This window comes from Lemur catta, chromosome 5 (genome assembly GCF_020740605.2).
Source record: "Lemur catta isolate mLemCat1 chromosome 5, mLemCat1.pri, whole genome shotgun sequence".
In the NCBI taxonomy this organism is placed as follows: Eukaryota; Metazoa; Chordata; class Mammalia; order Primates; family Lemuridae; genus Lemur; species Lemur catta.
In genome coordinates this window covers 16,488,733-16,503,079 of record NC_059132.1, presented here as the reverse complement: position 1 = coordinate 16,503,079, position 14,347 = coordinate 16,488,733, and the positions used below count along the sequence as shown (strand labels likewise).

The 14,347-nt window shown below is 48.0% G+C and overlaps 1 protein-coding gene across 1 annotated transcript in view; it reads right to left on the bottom strand.

The window, feature by feature from the left end:
- The window catches only part of SLIT3 (slit guidance ligand 3), a 574,724-nt gene that overhangs the window by 36,214 nt on the left and 524,163 nt on the right, over positions 1 to 14,347 (bottom strand). The window contains exons 24-26 of the mRNA XM_045551207.1: positions 5,982 to 6,053; positions 4,544 to 4,707; positions 2,141 to 2,265 (exon numbers count right to left, since the gene is read on the bottom strand). Coding sequence (XP_045407163.1) covers positions 2,141 to 2,265; positions 4,544 to 4,707; positions 5,982 to 6,053 — 361 coding nt within the window. The remainder of the gene's footprint in view (positions 1 to 2,140; positions 2,266 to 4,543; positions 4,708 to 5,981; positions 6,054 to 14,347) is intronic.

The window sequence follows — 14,347 nt, the reverse complement described above, 5'->3', positions numbered from 1 at the left end:
AAACACATGGCCTTATCCTGCAACAGCCCTGCAGATGCTGTCTTTGCTCTGACCATGATGGCCAGGCCACGGTTCATGGTGCGGTCAAGGGTAGTTGGGAGAAGCCTGGACTTCAAATTCAGCTCCACTACGTTCAAACTCAGGCCAATTTTAAAGAGAACGAAGCAAGACACAGAATGTGAAACAGTTTACCTTGTGTGTAAAATAGGGATGATACTAGCCACCGTGTAAGATGATTGTAAAAATTAGAAGAGGGAATAAACGCATAAGGTCCAAATGAGTGCCTGGCCCTTACCTGGTGATTATAATCACCAAGATAATTATATACCTATGGAATTGGGACTCTCATAAATTTACATGTCACAGTTTCTAGGAGAACAAATAAAGTTCCTTGACAGTTCACAGTGTTATAGACTGCTAATCCCTGATGAAACCAGCAACATGCCACCTGCTACCGATGGCCTGTTTCACATCCTGGTATGAGGGACCAGCATGCAAGGGTGACAGCAAAAGGTAGCAATATGCCAGCTTGTCAAGTGCTTACTGAATGCCAGGTATTGTCCTAGGTGTATTGCCTAGGCTATCGTACGTTTGTTTCTCACAGCGAACCTGTGAGCAGGTCCTGGTTTGCAGACGGGGAGGCTGAGATGGATACTGGCCACTGCCACACAGCTAGTAAATGACAAAGCTGGATCCACACCTGCTTCTCTGCGATTCCACAGCCTGAGTTTCCTCCACTGAATCCACACAAGGGAGTTTCAAGGATTCACACCTCCTAAGTATGTCTTAATCTCTACTCTTCTCTTGCTAATAATTGTGTGTGTGTGTGTGTGTGTGTGTTTAGGGTACGTGGGTCTGGGCTCTGTGGTCAGTTTCAGGCTTTAGGGGTGGCTGCCTTCAAAGGGAATCTCTAGTCCCAGGCCCATAGGTGGCACTCTGACACTATCTGCTAGAAGCATCGCTACCGCTGAGAAAGACACTAGGTAGCCTCCTTTCCCAGAGTGAGGCTGCCTCTCAAGCCTGTCCCTACACATACACCATCCCACTGGGGACAGAGACTCAGACGTGCCGGCCCAGTCTCACTCAGCCTGCACCAGGTGTGTGCATTAGGCCAGCTAAGGGGCTGTCTCGAATCTCAGGGCTTGCCAGTGCATCCGGGTGGGTGCCCTGGAAGGCTGGCTGGAGCCTGGGAGGGTCCTGCAGAAGAGGATGGAGCCACAGCTTGGCGGATCCCAGCCAGGCACGGCGAGGGGCTCAGCTATCCAGGAAACCCTCCCAGGGAAAAAGCCTGGCCTTTGGCATCATATGGCCCTGGGTCCCAATCCCAACACTATTGCTTACAAGCTTTGGACATCGAGTCAAGCTCTTTTGATGGTCGGAGGCCCAGTTTCCACAAGTAAAATGGGAATGGGTGAGACCTTCTTTAGAGGTATCCCAGGGTGTCTAAAAAGCAAAGGGGAGTAAAATGCCAAGCAGAGTGCTTGGCACACAATCTGTGCTCTGTAGGAGTCAGTAGGAGACACAGGGTCTGTACTCAGGGGTCAGGAGAGAGGTGGGACAATGTGCTCTGGGTGGCACTGGGTGGGAAGAAGAGATGGAAGGACTGTCTTGGAATTAGCCCGGACTTCTGGGAGCACAGAGGGGAGAACGGGGGTCTCCATCTCCTTGCTGACTGACCTGAGCCCGTCAACAGCACGGATGGGCTCGGCAGACCCCAGGACTTTCAACCCCCAATCCCTGTATCCTGGCTGGCCATTCTAAGGGCGCTGTTGGAGGGGGTGTGGTTCTGGAAGTTCCCTTAGAAGGGAAGTCAGGACAGTGGGTTCAAGGGATGTCTCTGTTTGGAAGCACTTCCACTCTGACGCTTCATTTCCCCATGTTTCATAAAGACAATACAAATGCTACCTCTCCTCCCTACCTCAGGGCATCACTGTCCAGACTACCTGGGGTCTTCTCTGATTGGCATGAGTGTGACGTGACCAGGCTGCTCCTGCCAATTCCAAGGAGAACAGGAGTGTCACTGGCAAGTGCCACTTTGGGGTACAGTGGTTATCCAGGCTGCCCTTGGAGAAGGGAGGGTCTGCAGGGCGTGGGGTCCCTCCCTGGGGCACAAATGTGGGGGGTGGGGCCTCAGCCATACCTTGTAGCTGTAGGGGCAGGTGCAGCGGTACAGATCCACGGGGTCCTGGCTGCATGTCCCATTGTTCTTGCACGGGCTGGAGAGGCAGGCATTGCATTTGGCCACGATGTTGATGTCCACCGGCCCTGGGCAGCGAAACCACAGAGTGCTGATGGCAGGTCCCAAGTGTGCTCCCAGTTGCACCTCCTTCCCCTCTGCTCTGGCCCCTCCCCAATCCCATGCCCAGATGGCAGCCTGCTCTCCCCAGCCAGCACGTCCAGTCCAGCTAGAGTCCCATTAATTCAGCCATTGTCCAGTGAGGAAAAATCACCGTGGGACATCATTCAGAAGTACTTCTGCAGTCAAATCAATTACTGTAATTAGCCTGATCCGATTTTGGTGCTAATCTGCAAACAATGCACCATAATTAGAACCCCCGTGTGGATCTTTTCATATTCCGGGAAGCTCTGAGCCCAGGCTCCATTTGGACCTCCCATTTCCCTGCCCCAAACACCCCTTCCCATGGAATAGTCTGTGCCAGGCTACGGAGGGCACAGCGCTTGGTCCAAAGGCATATATAGATGTCCTCCCTGCAAAATCCTGGAGGTAAGAAACGGATGGCCCCAGAGGACACAGCAGCAATGCTGACGACGGGTGGCACACTGTGCTCGGGTACCCCTGCCTCCATGACAGTGCCAACTGTGTCCTGCTTTCCTTAGCTGTGAGGGCTGGAGGGAGGTCATGGTCCCCACACAGAGCCTTGCAAAGGGGGCTGTGTCCTGCTGCTGCAGCCAGCATTGACAATGACAATGAGCCCTGGATAAACAAGCCCTACCTAATGTCCGGCTTGTAAATGATCCTGAGACTGACAGTCACCTGCTCGGAGATGGGTTGAGATGAACGCTGGTGAGTGACCATTTGGGGGCGGGTGAATGGTGCGGCCTGATTGCCAGCCTGTACCGGGGGCTCCACCCTGCCGCACATTAGAATAGGGAGACGACCTGTCCCAGTTTGCCTGGGGCTGAGGGGGGGTCCTCGGACACAGAGCTTCCAGTGCTAAAACCAGGAAGGTCCCAGACAAACCCAGGACCAGTTGGTCACCTTATACTAGAGGCAGCTGCGGTGCTTTTAGCAACCCCCACACCCACACCCTAGACCAATCTAATCAGAACCTAGAGGGTGGACCCAGGCACCAGTAACTTTTGAAGATCCTCAGGTGATTTCCAAACTGAGGCCAAGATTGAAATCCACACTATTCTAGGTCCAGGTGGGCCTCTTTAGTGTCTGATTAGACATCTTGGAAGCAGGAGGAGGAAAATTAGCTTTAAACTAATGGAATATTTTTCTGCTTTCAGCAGAAGTGTGGGACACACTCAAGTTTTAAAGGGTAAAGCATGTCTGTAAATCAAAATTAACATTAAGGCTCTAAGAGATGAGCAAAGGACATTAATAGACAAATGTGTAATACAAATGAAAAATAAATGTTTGACTAAATAATTCAGGTTCCCCAATAATTACAGACAAAATAAAAAGAGACATTAAAAAAATCTATTGAATTAGCAATGATTACAAAATAAGATAAAATAATGACAGAGTCTAATGAAAAACGCACTCAAAAGGTGCTATTGGGAAAGTAAATTTGTTATAATCCTTTTTGGAAATCAATTTGGTAATGTGTGTGAAGACCTTAATGATTGTATATTTTGACTCAGTAATTTCTCTGAATCTTATCTAAGGACATGATTTCAAATAGAGAAAGATCTTTATGCATCAATGGTAAGAAAAAAAGAAAATAAAGATTCAAAATGAGAAACTGATTAAGTAAGCTGTGGAATATGACAGCAAGACCATGCATTCTGGAATCAGAAAGGCCTGGAATCCTCCCAACAGTGTCATCTTAAGAAGTCATTTAACCTGATTAAGCCCCAGTTTTCTTATTTTTAAAGATGAGGGTAATATTAAAATCTATCCATACCAGTATTAGAGAGTAAAATCAAATAATACATGAAAAAAATGCTTGACATAGTTCTTGTTGCATAGGAACTTCATAGTTTGTTATAATGATGATGCAGTCAATAAAAATCACAGGCACAAAAAGTTTGTTACAGTAAAATGGGGAAATGCTCATGCTCTAATCATGTTGGGTAAAAATGCAGGTGAAAGATTTTCTAAACCATGGAAAGAAACGTATAAAAGGCGGCAGTGAAGAGATGTGACACATCTCCTGCCAGAGGGACTTGGTGAGGAGAGTGACACATGGACTCTTAGATGTGGGTCCACGTTGGTCTCAGCATCGGAGTCTCTGACCCACGGAAGAGACAGGGTTTAGAAGCCACAGCTGCCGAGATGCCCACTTTGACAGGCTGCTGGAAACAGAGCAGACCCCATGAGGGGCAGGGAAGGGTGGGCGGGAGCAGCACCTACCTTTGCACTGAAATCGGTGGGTGGGGGTGGTGAGCAGGAGCCTGTCAGCCATGGGCTCGGGGCTACTGCAGCGGGCGATGCCAGGCTCCTTGTACCCTGCCTTCACCCACTCTGACAGCCACCGCAGACTGCAGTCACAGTGCAGTGGGTTGGTTCCCAGCGCCCTAGGAGGCAGAACAGGAATTCAGGGCCCTCTGCCCAGCTCGACTCCTAGGCTCCGTATTCCAGACTTTGGCTAGATTGGGGGTGTCCGATATGGGGGCCAGAGGAGAAGTAGTCTCCACTGGGGCAAGGTCAATGTCTCCAGAGTATATTTCCAATCCTGTAGATGTTTCACCTCCCACCAAGCCCCGCCCACTTTGGAGGTATGGCTCTCACCCACACCTAGGTAAGAGTCAATCCTAACTCAAGGCCATCCCAGCCTGTCTAGGGAGCTTTCTAGACCTCTGGCTCTCTGATTGTCTGGCTATTGTGCCCAACTGAAGGGTCTATTGGAGGATGTACTCTGCAGAGAAGGTTCTGGCACCCAGCAGCCTAGGAAGCAGCTTCAGAGCACTCAGCTTGAAACTGCAGGGGAGGAAGGGCAGGTTCAGTGTAGGCATCTTCAAAGTGGTATCCAGGAAGAAAATACTAGAACCTCTGTTTTTAAACACACACACACACACACACACGTTGTGTATATATATCCTTTAACATTTCTATTTTTGAATGTTTTATAATATACACATATCAGTATTATAGTGTATGCACACAATATGAAAATAATTAAATACACATATAGGAGGAACACAAAATCAAAAAATTTCACTGACATAGGTATATGACTAAAAAAAAGTAGAGCTCCCTGATCTAGAGGAGAGAGGCCTGCCTTAGGAGTCAGGGAACCTGGGTGATAGTCCCATGTCTCACTGACTTGACAGTGACTTTCAGTCAGTCACCTAATACTCATGGGCCTCAGTTTCCCCTGTATACGATAAGAAGGGAATACCTGATGCAGAGAGTGGAGTGGTTAAGAATATGTGCTTTAGAGTCAAGGCAAACCGAGATTTGAACCAGGACTCTACCACTTACTAGCTGTGCAACTCTTAGACAAATTCTTTAACGTTTCTCAGTTTCAATTTCATCATGTACAATATGGGGATAAAAATGCCTTATTGCTGTAAGAAATACATGAGAGAATTCATCTAAAGTGTTTAGCACATAGTTAAGTATTTTCTGTTGATTATTAAATATTTCCATTGTTTACACGTCGAGATGCCTTGAAGGCAGCTGGGGCAGAGAACAAGACGACGTGCGCAGTGCGGATGTGCTGTAGTAAGACACGCCGTATGCATGCAAGAAGAACATACACCAGAAGGTTAACAGCGATGATGCCGTCCCGGACACTGTCACGCTTTTCTGTTTCGAATGCACATTGTGGAGAAATACGGCTACTTACAGATGGGAAAGAGATGTGAGGTCGTTGAAGGAGCCTTCGGGGACACTGGAGATGTCGTTGCCATGGAGGGTTCTGAAGCAGAAGGCACAAGTCAGAAGGTCAGCACCCAGTAACAGCTCTCAACTCGCCCCTCTCTCTTGCCCGGCCTGTCCACCCGTCAGTTTCACTCAGAGCCGCCCCCTCTGCTGGGGGTGCGCAGATGGCTCTATGCCCAGCTCAGCAGGAGGGAGGGCGGGAGGGGTAGAGGGTTTGGGGAAGAAGAGGGTGGATGTTTAGATCTGATAGACTTGGGATGGAATCAGAAATCAATCCCTCTTAGCTGTGGAATATTGGATAAGTTATGTATACTTTTCTTGGCATCCATGTTTGCATCTGAAAAATGGGGAGGCATGTCTACCCAGTGGAGTCACTGGAGCTTCAGAGGCTATGTGGAGAACAGTGCTTACGACCACAAGTTCTGCAGCTGGGCCGGGTGCATTCAAACCCTGACCTTGCCACTTACCAGCTGTGTGACTGTGGGTAAAGTGACTTACCCTCTCTGTGCCTCTATTGTAAAATGGGGATAAAAGAAAAAGTTTTGCCACAGACGGTTATGGATGCATTAATTCACATAGAGAGAGCTGGCATTTTCTAAGTGCTAAGTGATTAACCATTATCAATATTTGTGAAAGGGTTTTGAAGGATATCTAGCATAGATCAAGGAATTCACTAAATTGGCTCCCTTCATATTTACCTGAAGAGATTTTAGGTGCATTGAGAAATGCTATCAATCCCAGTTTAGGGGACAGAGGGAGGGGGTACTCAGCTCCTGAGGAGATTCCCTGGGGCCAGACCCTTATCTTCATGGGAAGGGGTTTGGCATCAGCCACGCACATGCGTGAGTCTGGCACTTGTGTGCATCTGAGTGCATCTCCTGAAGGCACGCCCAAGGGGCCAGGCGACCCGCCTGGTATTAGTGGTGTCTCTCTGCACCTTGTGGTGTAGGCAGCTAGGAGCTCTTCCTACTTGCAAAATGGTGCCGTATACTAATCCTTCAGTAAATGCCTGGAGGGTGAGCCCATGAAAAAATTGAATGAACACTGCTCTGTGCTCAAGTAACAACAGGAGCAAATCCACAGTTCATGGATTACATCCTCCATTAAAGGATTAATCAACTGCATTAAAAAAAATCCCCAAATTGATGACTCGCTTTGGGTCTGGCCTGTGAAATGAAAGGTGAATGAAATTCATAGAAACTCGAAACCTTCTTCAGTGACTGATGGGCACCTTCACCTGAGCTGGCGATAAAGCCCCCCCCCCCCAAGGATAAGGACTAGCAACTTTATTGCAGGCAGAGAGCCCTAGTAAAACAAAGAGACGATTAGCATTGACAATGCAAGTATAAACAGAACAGTAACTAATGAATTTGCTCTTTTTTTCTTATCAGCTGAAGTTAGCCTGCCCTTGATCTTCAGCTGAAATACAGATTCAAGCTTAATTACACTTAATGATAGAACAGTGGCTCTCATACTGAGCGAGCTTTGGAAGCTAGGAACTTGCAAATTCCTGAGCCTGCTTCCCAGAGATTCTGGTTTAGTGGGTCTGGGGTGGGCCCGAGACTCTGCATTTCTAATGATGCTACTGCAGTAGCAAGGATGTAGAAAGGGGTCTCCTGGTGCTCTAAGGCAAGGGGCTCATGTTCTCATGGCTGTCCTCTGTTGTCTCCCTCATCACCATCAGCTCCTTCTCCCCCCCCCTCACAATTCTCTGGTGAAATTCTCAGGGTGAAAGTCATCCCCAATTCTTAGGCGGCTGGGACAGCAGGATGATGGTAAACTGTCCTCCAAAGAGAGTGCGAGGGTAAGAAGGAGCGAGATGCATTTCCAAACACTTCTATCACATCATTTAGTCTCTAATTCGTGAGGTTATTTATGAATCACACCAGCCCCTGCCTGCGATGGACTTGCTTGAGTTCACGACTGCTTGCTGTTTCGCAAATGCACCCAGCACCGCTGTTAATCATTTCTGAATGAAACCGCAGCCCCCAGAGAGGCACAATGCCCTAATATAAAAACGCCGAATGATCCAAAGGCACTTTTGGCACTGTGACACCTGCAAGTCACAGTCTCGTTCATTGTGAGCTGGGGCGCTGAGATCTCTGTAACCTGCAGAGAAACAGGGCTGTAACTTACTAGGATAAAGAAATCTGTGTACACTGAAGCTTCTTGCTCTTGGTTTGGCCCCCAAAGAAGGACTCTTGCATGTCAAACAGACGTCCTAAAGGCCGCCAGAGGAGTGGATGAATGAGCCTTCCTGGGAGGCACTTAGCACCCCTTTCTCCCTTACTCCTCCCAGGGGCTGGGGCTGGGGCTGGCAAGCAACTCTCTGGACTCCCAGTGGCTCATCCTCAAGTGCTTGGAACTCCTTCTCCCCTCCTGACTCTCAGGGGACATTAAAGGCAGACTTGGGGATTTCGCAATGCAGATGGGGGCGTCATTAGGGCAACATTAGGGCGTAACCACCCTTCAGTCCGGGCTGCCTGAACCTTGGGTCTCTAATCCCTAGGTGCTCACAGTTTGATGATGAACAGCAGGGACTATCCCAGTCCTAAATGTGGATGGGTGAATTCTCTTCTGAGCAGGCTGGGCCATGCCCAGGGGACCTGGGGGTTGAGAACTAAGGCTCTAGAGTCAGGCTGCCTTGGTCTGAATCTGTCCTCTCTTACTCACTGGCTGTGGGAGCTGAGACAATTGACTTAGTCTTTCCATGCCTCAGTTTTTTCATCTTGGAAACAAAGGAAGTCTTAGTATCTACTTGTAGTAGACATCTTTGGGGGGGTGTGAGTTGCTCAGCATCAGCGCTTTCTTTCCTGTAGCAGTTCCTCCCTTTTCTACTGGGGAGTCACCCCTCTCCAGCTCTCAGTCCAAGGGGTTTGGCCTCCTCAGTGCAGCTGTGGCCCAGGTCTGGCCAACTGGAGTCACAGTGGTTGGTCTGAGGATGGGCATGTGGCCTAAGTGGACCAACGAGAGACATTTCTGGGGCTTTCTCTGAAACTACTCAGTCAGAGGCAGTTTTCTTTTGTGGGGCTGCTGAGCTGCTAGAATGTAAACATCCAGCCCATTAGGACCCTCTGTGCCTTAAAGGGAAAGAGACTGCCCTTGAAACCCACTCAAGAGAGCGGGGCTGAGAGGCAAAGAGAGAGATTTTTGGCAGTATCGTGGCAGCACCTACACCCAGCCCTAGAGCCTGTTACCTGCCACTGAATTCTTCAGTTACCGAGTCCATAAATTCTTTTCATGCTTAAGGTGGTTTGCCCTGATTTTCTTTCCCTTTACCCAGGGGAGATCTGGTACACCACTTCACCAGCTAGACAGGAGGATCAAAAGATAGGATGCCAGGGGTTCAGGCGGTGCAGGACTCAATGCAGGGCCTGCCCACGGCAAGCACTCGTTCATGCTAGCTGTGATTATTGTCATCATGGTCCTGACTCCTCTACATTTTTGGATGTATTTTGGGGCCTGTCCTCTCACCGACGTCCACATAGAATAGAAGCCTGAAAGTGTGCAGCCCGTGTGTCTCAAAGGCAGCGGTGAGGGCCACGGCTTGAGTTCAGGACCAAAGAGGAGACACCAAATTTGCACAGGGCGGCCCTGGGCCATCGCTTTTCCCCCTGTGCCTCCCACTCCAGGCCACTCTTCCGTTCTCACCACAATGTCTGCAATAGTATTGGAGGCTACCATACGGTGGGGAAGGAGGTGGGGAAGGAGGTGGGACGTGGTAGAAAGAGCCCTGGGCTGCGGAGACACAGTCCCAGCCATGGTTCTGCCCATGCCTCGGGGCTATTCGGCAGCATCTCTTCCCACTCCTACCCCCAGAAGCCATGTTCCAGCCACACCTGTGGCTTCTTCTAATTGTCCCGGTGCACCTGCCCTTCCTGACTTCAGGGCTCCATCCAGGCCATTTTATATTCTTCACTCCCATGCCCACTGGCTTCTGGGTCTCAGCCTTGGAAGCAAAAGTTGAGGAGTGATTCTGAGAGCAAAGAGTTGTGAGTTCAAATCCCAGCTTTGCTATCTATTGGTTGTATCACTTTGGGCAAGTTACTCAATCTTGCTCAGCCTGCTTACTCATCTGTGAAATGTGGATAATTGTCATATGTCCTCACAGGGAGAAGAGTCAGTAGGATAATGTAACTGAAGCACTTAGCCCCGCGTGCAGTAAATGGTCCCAGTTTAATGGATGCCAGTGGTGATCATTAACCCTCCTTTCAGGAAGCCTTTGGCATGGCCAAGATTGGGTTACGTGCCTCTCCCCTGCAATCCTATGGCTCTTCTCTCAGGTGTCACCCTGTATTGCCCTTGCTTATTTACTTGTCTATTTCCCCTTCTAGACCAGGAGCTCCCTGAGGGCAATGATTATGTTTCATTCACTGGTTATTTTTTCTCCCCCAGAGTTAAGCACAGGAACTAACCCATGGTAGGCATTCAGGAAAGGATGAACATGAGAATGATCTTGAACAAGTCCTAAACTTTTCTGAATCTGTCTTCTTATCTTATAAATGAAAAGTTTGGACAGGAAAATTTCCAAGACTCACTCTTCATTTCTAAGATTCTATACTTAAACTTTATTTATTTATTTTCATGTTGGAAGTACCATAGGGCCAACCCTGTACCATGGTTGGGAGGTCACGAGAAGTCACCTTTTGGCTCATTGGAAGAATTTTCTAATGTCCAACAGCTGGTCAAAAGTGGAATGGGGCTGTCTGGGAAGGGAGTGAGCTCTTTGTCTTGGAAGGTAATCAAGCCCTTTGCAAGGATGTTGTAGGGAGGATTCATGCAATCGGCAGAGCAGTGATCAACAGCCCCATGTGAATAAACAGCACAATCTTACTTGAGGGGCTAGGAGCTAAAAATAGGAGGATGATGGATGATAATCCCACTGGCTCCCTCACGGGCACACGCTGAAATTGCTTTCCCAGTGCTAACTGATGCCAGGCGGCCCTCCTGCAGCTGGGGCTGGGGAGTGACGTTTGGAACTACACACATACAAGGCACGTGAGTCGTGAGTTGGTGTGGGGGAATGATCAGGGAATGCACCGATCCACAAAGAAGGACTAGAATGTCCACAAGAATGTTCTAGCTATTTTTAGATTCAGAGCAAAGTAGGAAAAGCATTTTCCCACACAATGTTTCGTACTCAGGGCTCCCTGATCACCTCCTGTCATGTTCTCTGAAAAGTATTCATATCTACCCACACACACGCATGTACATGCACACGCACACACATGCACACACACACGCAAGTGCACACACACCCAGGTCTCCCTTCCTGCGCTCCAGATCACCTTCTGGCCTTTGTCTATGGCTAAACCTTGATGCTCCTTCTCCTCCCTGTCCCAGACACCCAGCATCCCTCGGTCTCTGGTCATTTCTGAAATTTTAGTCAAAATCAAAAAACCCTTCAGAAATGAGGAAAGAACATACAAATATTCAAAAACAGTTGCAAATAATGCAATTCCTGATTTCAGAAAAACCTATCTTTTTTCCAAAACCCTAAATTGTGAATGTGTATGTTACTATCGTCATTCACCTTTAACTTTGCCTTCATTTAGTACAGAAATTATTTTATAGTAACAGCTATCACCGATTTTTTTCATTTGCTCTCTTACAGTCTTTCTTTGTAGGTATAAATGTTTACAGGTTACAAATTTTAACATACATACAAGTTAAGTTTATTTCTCCATGTGACACTATGCACTTTCCTACATTGCTATGTACTTTTCATCTTTGCTTCTGTTAATAATTGCACTTTGTTGACTGGTTGCATCATGGTTTCCTTAAAGATTTTCCCTCTGTGACCCTTGTAGGAAATATTTAAAATTTTAGGTTAAAAATAACAGTGCAACAAAGATCTTAATGCACAGAACCCTTCCCTCATTTTAGGTTATTCTTTAACCTAAATTCCTAGATGTGCAATTTCTGGGAGAAAGGATACAAATATCATAAAAGAAATGTAGTCCATAAACATTTTTAGTTTTCCTGAATTGGCCCTTATGCAGAAAATGATTGCTCCCCACTGAGTTGGATGGTTGGACTGAGGAACTCTAAGATCCTTTTTAATCCTCCAGATCCCATGATTCTAAGATGACAATGCTAAAAGCCTACTCTTAATTCAAGAAGCAAGCACCAGCAGGTTGTGTGTTTATGTGCCCTGCTGATGCGCTCATGAGAGTGGTGGTGCTAGGTGGGGGTTGGACGGACGAACAAGGTGCTGGGGAAGGGGACAAGCCTGGACAGGCTGGCCAGACAGAGGGACGGGCAAGCATTTTCTGTCCTTCTTACAGGTTGCACTGCCCCAACCAGAACTACTCTCTTTATGAACATACGTACACAGACTCCTTTAAAATTGGCAGTTCCCACCCCCTGGCAGCAAACCCACGCACAGAATTGTTAGACTGCAATGAGAGACAACAGGCTGGGACCAAGGCGAGGGTGGCAGGGGATGGTGGGAAAGGATGGCGGAGCAGGGCCAGCTTCAGCCCCGGCCAACGAGACAGCCCATCTCCTGTTGTGTTCAACGGGGAAACAGGGAAATGGTTCTGCTGATGTTTCCATTCTCAAACTCCCCAGAGAAGGTAGATAATAAATAAGTGACAATAACAGATTGCACACTGTCAGCACGGGCACTTCTTTGCCCCCAGAGAATTGATTTTTAATAACAGCGCAGATGACATGTGGCGGGAGTTGTCGCTGACACCGGTGTTTTGTGGGTCTCAATAAATCACATCAGCCTGGAGGCTCTGAAATGGACGAGCTTGTTGGGTGCTGTTTGCCGATTGCTACTGAGCCCTGGGAAGGGTCCTGGGCTCTGAGTCAGGAGGCTGGATTCTGCAACCTCTGGACAGCTAGACCTTGGCCAGTTACTTAACCAGTCTGGGCCTCAGTTTCCCCATCTTTAAAATGGACATAATTTTCTCAACCTTACAGCACTGTTGCAAAAGGTTGGATGAAGGAATGTTCATAAAAAGCCCCATAAAATATGGTGATCACTATTGTACTTATAAAGGTCCAGAAAGGCAAGAAGTTGACAGGTTTGGGGGCAGAGTATCTGGCATCTCTGGGATAGTCCCATTCTCATGGGACTATCATTCAAAGGTGATATTCAATAGGTAGAAGATGGAGGCTGGGTGCAGTGGCTCATGCCTGTAATCCTAACACTCTGGGAGGCTGAGGCGGGAGGATCGCTTGAGCCCAGGAGTTTGAGATCAGCCTGAGCAAGAGCTAGGCCCTATCTCTACAAAAAATAGAAAAAATTAGCTGGGTACGGTGGTGCATGCCTGTAGCACCAGCTACTTGGTAGACTGAGGCAGAAGGATTGCTTGAGCCCAGGAGTTTGAGGTTGTAGTGAACTATGATGATGCCACTGCAGTCTAGCTTGGGCAACAGAGTGAGACTCTGTCTCAAAAAAAAAAAAAAAGAAAAAAAAAGAAAAAAAAAGGTGGAAGATGGAAAGGCATAAAAATCAGCTGACAACTGGGTCTAGGACTGGGGGTGAAGGTGGGATGCCTTCCTATGTTAGCAAGCTATGATGCAAGAATAGTAACAACAATGAATATTTTTTTAATTAAACTTTTTTTTTTTTTTTTAAAGACAAGGTCTTGCTCTGTCACCCAGGCTAGAATTCAGTGGCATCATCATAGCTCACTGCAACCTGGGCTTAAGCGATCCTCCTGCCTCTGCCTCCCAAAATGCTGAGGTTACAGGCATATGCCACTGTGCCCATGCACAAATGAATATTGGTTAAATGTCTACAGTGCCAGAGCTGTGCTAAATGCTTTACACACAGTATCTCATTTACTCCTAATAAGACCCTGAGAGGCAATTACCATAATTATCTGATTTTACAGATGAGAAGCTACCCATGTGTAGGACAGGGCCCTGTGGGTGACGAGGGTACGCTGGCTGTGAAGGCTGCAGACTGCACAGCTACGCCAGGGTGCAGGGCTGCTCAGTCCTGCAGGAATGCAGAGGCAAAGCCCCGGCATGGCCAGGTCTCTCCATTCTCCAAAAGCACCTGGATGCAGATTAGGATTTGTGTAGGAAACCTCTTGATATTTAAATATTGACGGCTCATTAAAACTTTGTTATTTTAAAAGACACTGTAAGTGCCAACTACAAAATTGCTAACTAATAGCTGTCTGTGCGCTGGACCGGGCCCCTGGGCTTCCAGCTTGTGATCTCTGGTGCACGAGCTTTGTCTCCTAGCAGAGGTTCACAGCGTTGCAGCCGCCCCTCCGAACCCAGAGGTAACAACTGTACACAGAATGACCAGCAAAGGTGGCTGGGGGCCACGCACTGTGCTCAGTACCAGAGGGCAGTATATAATTG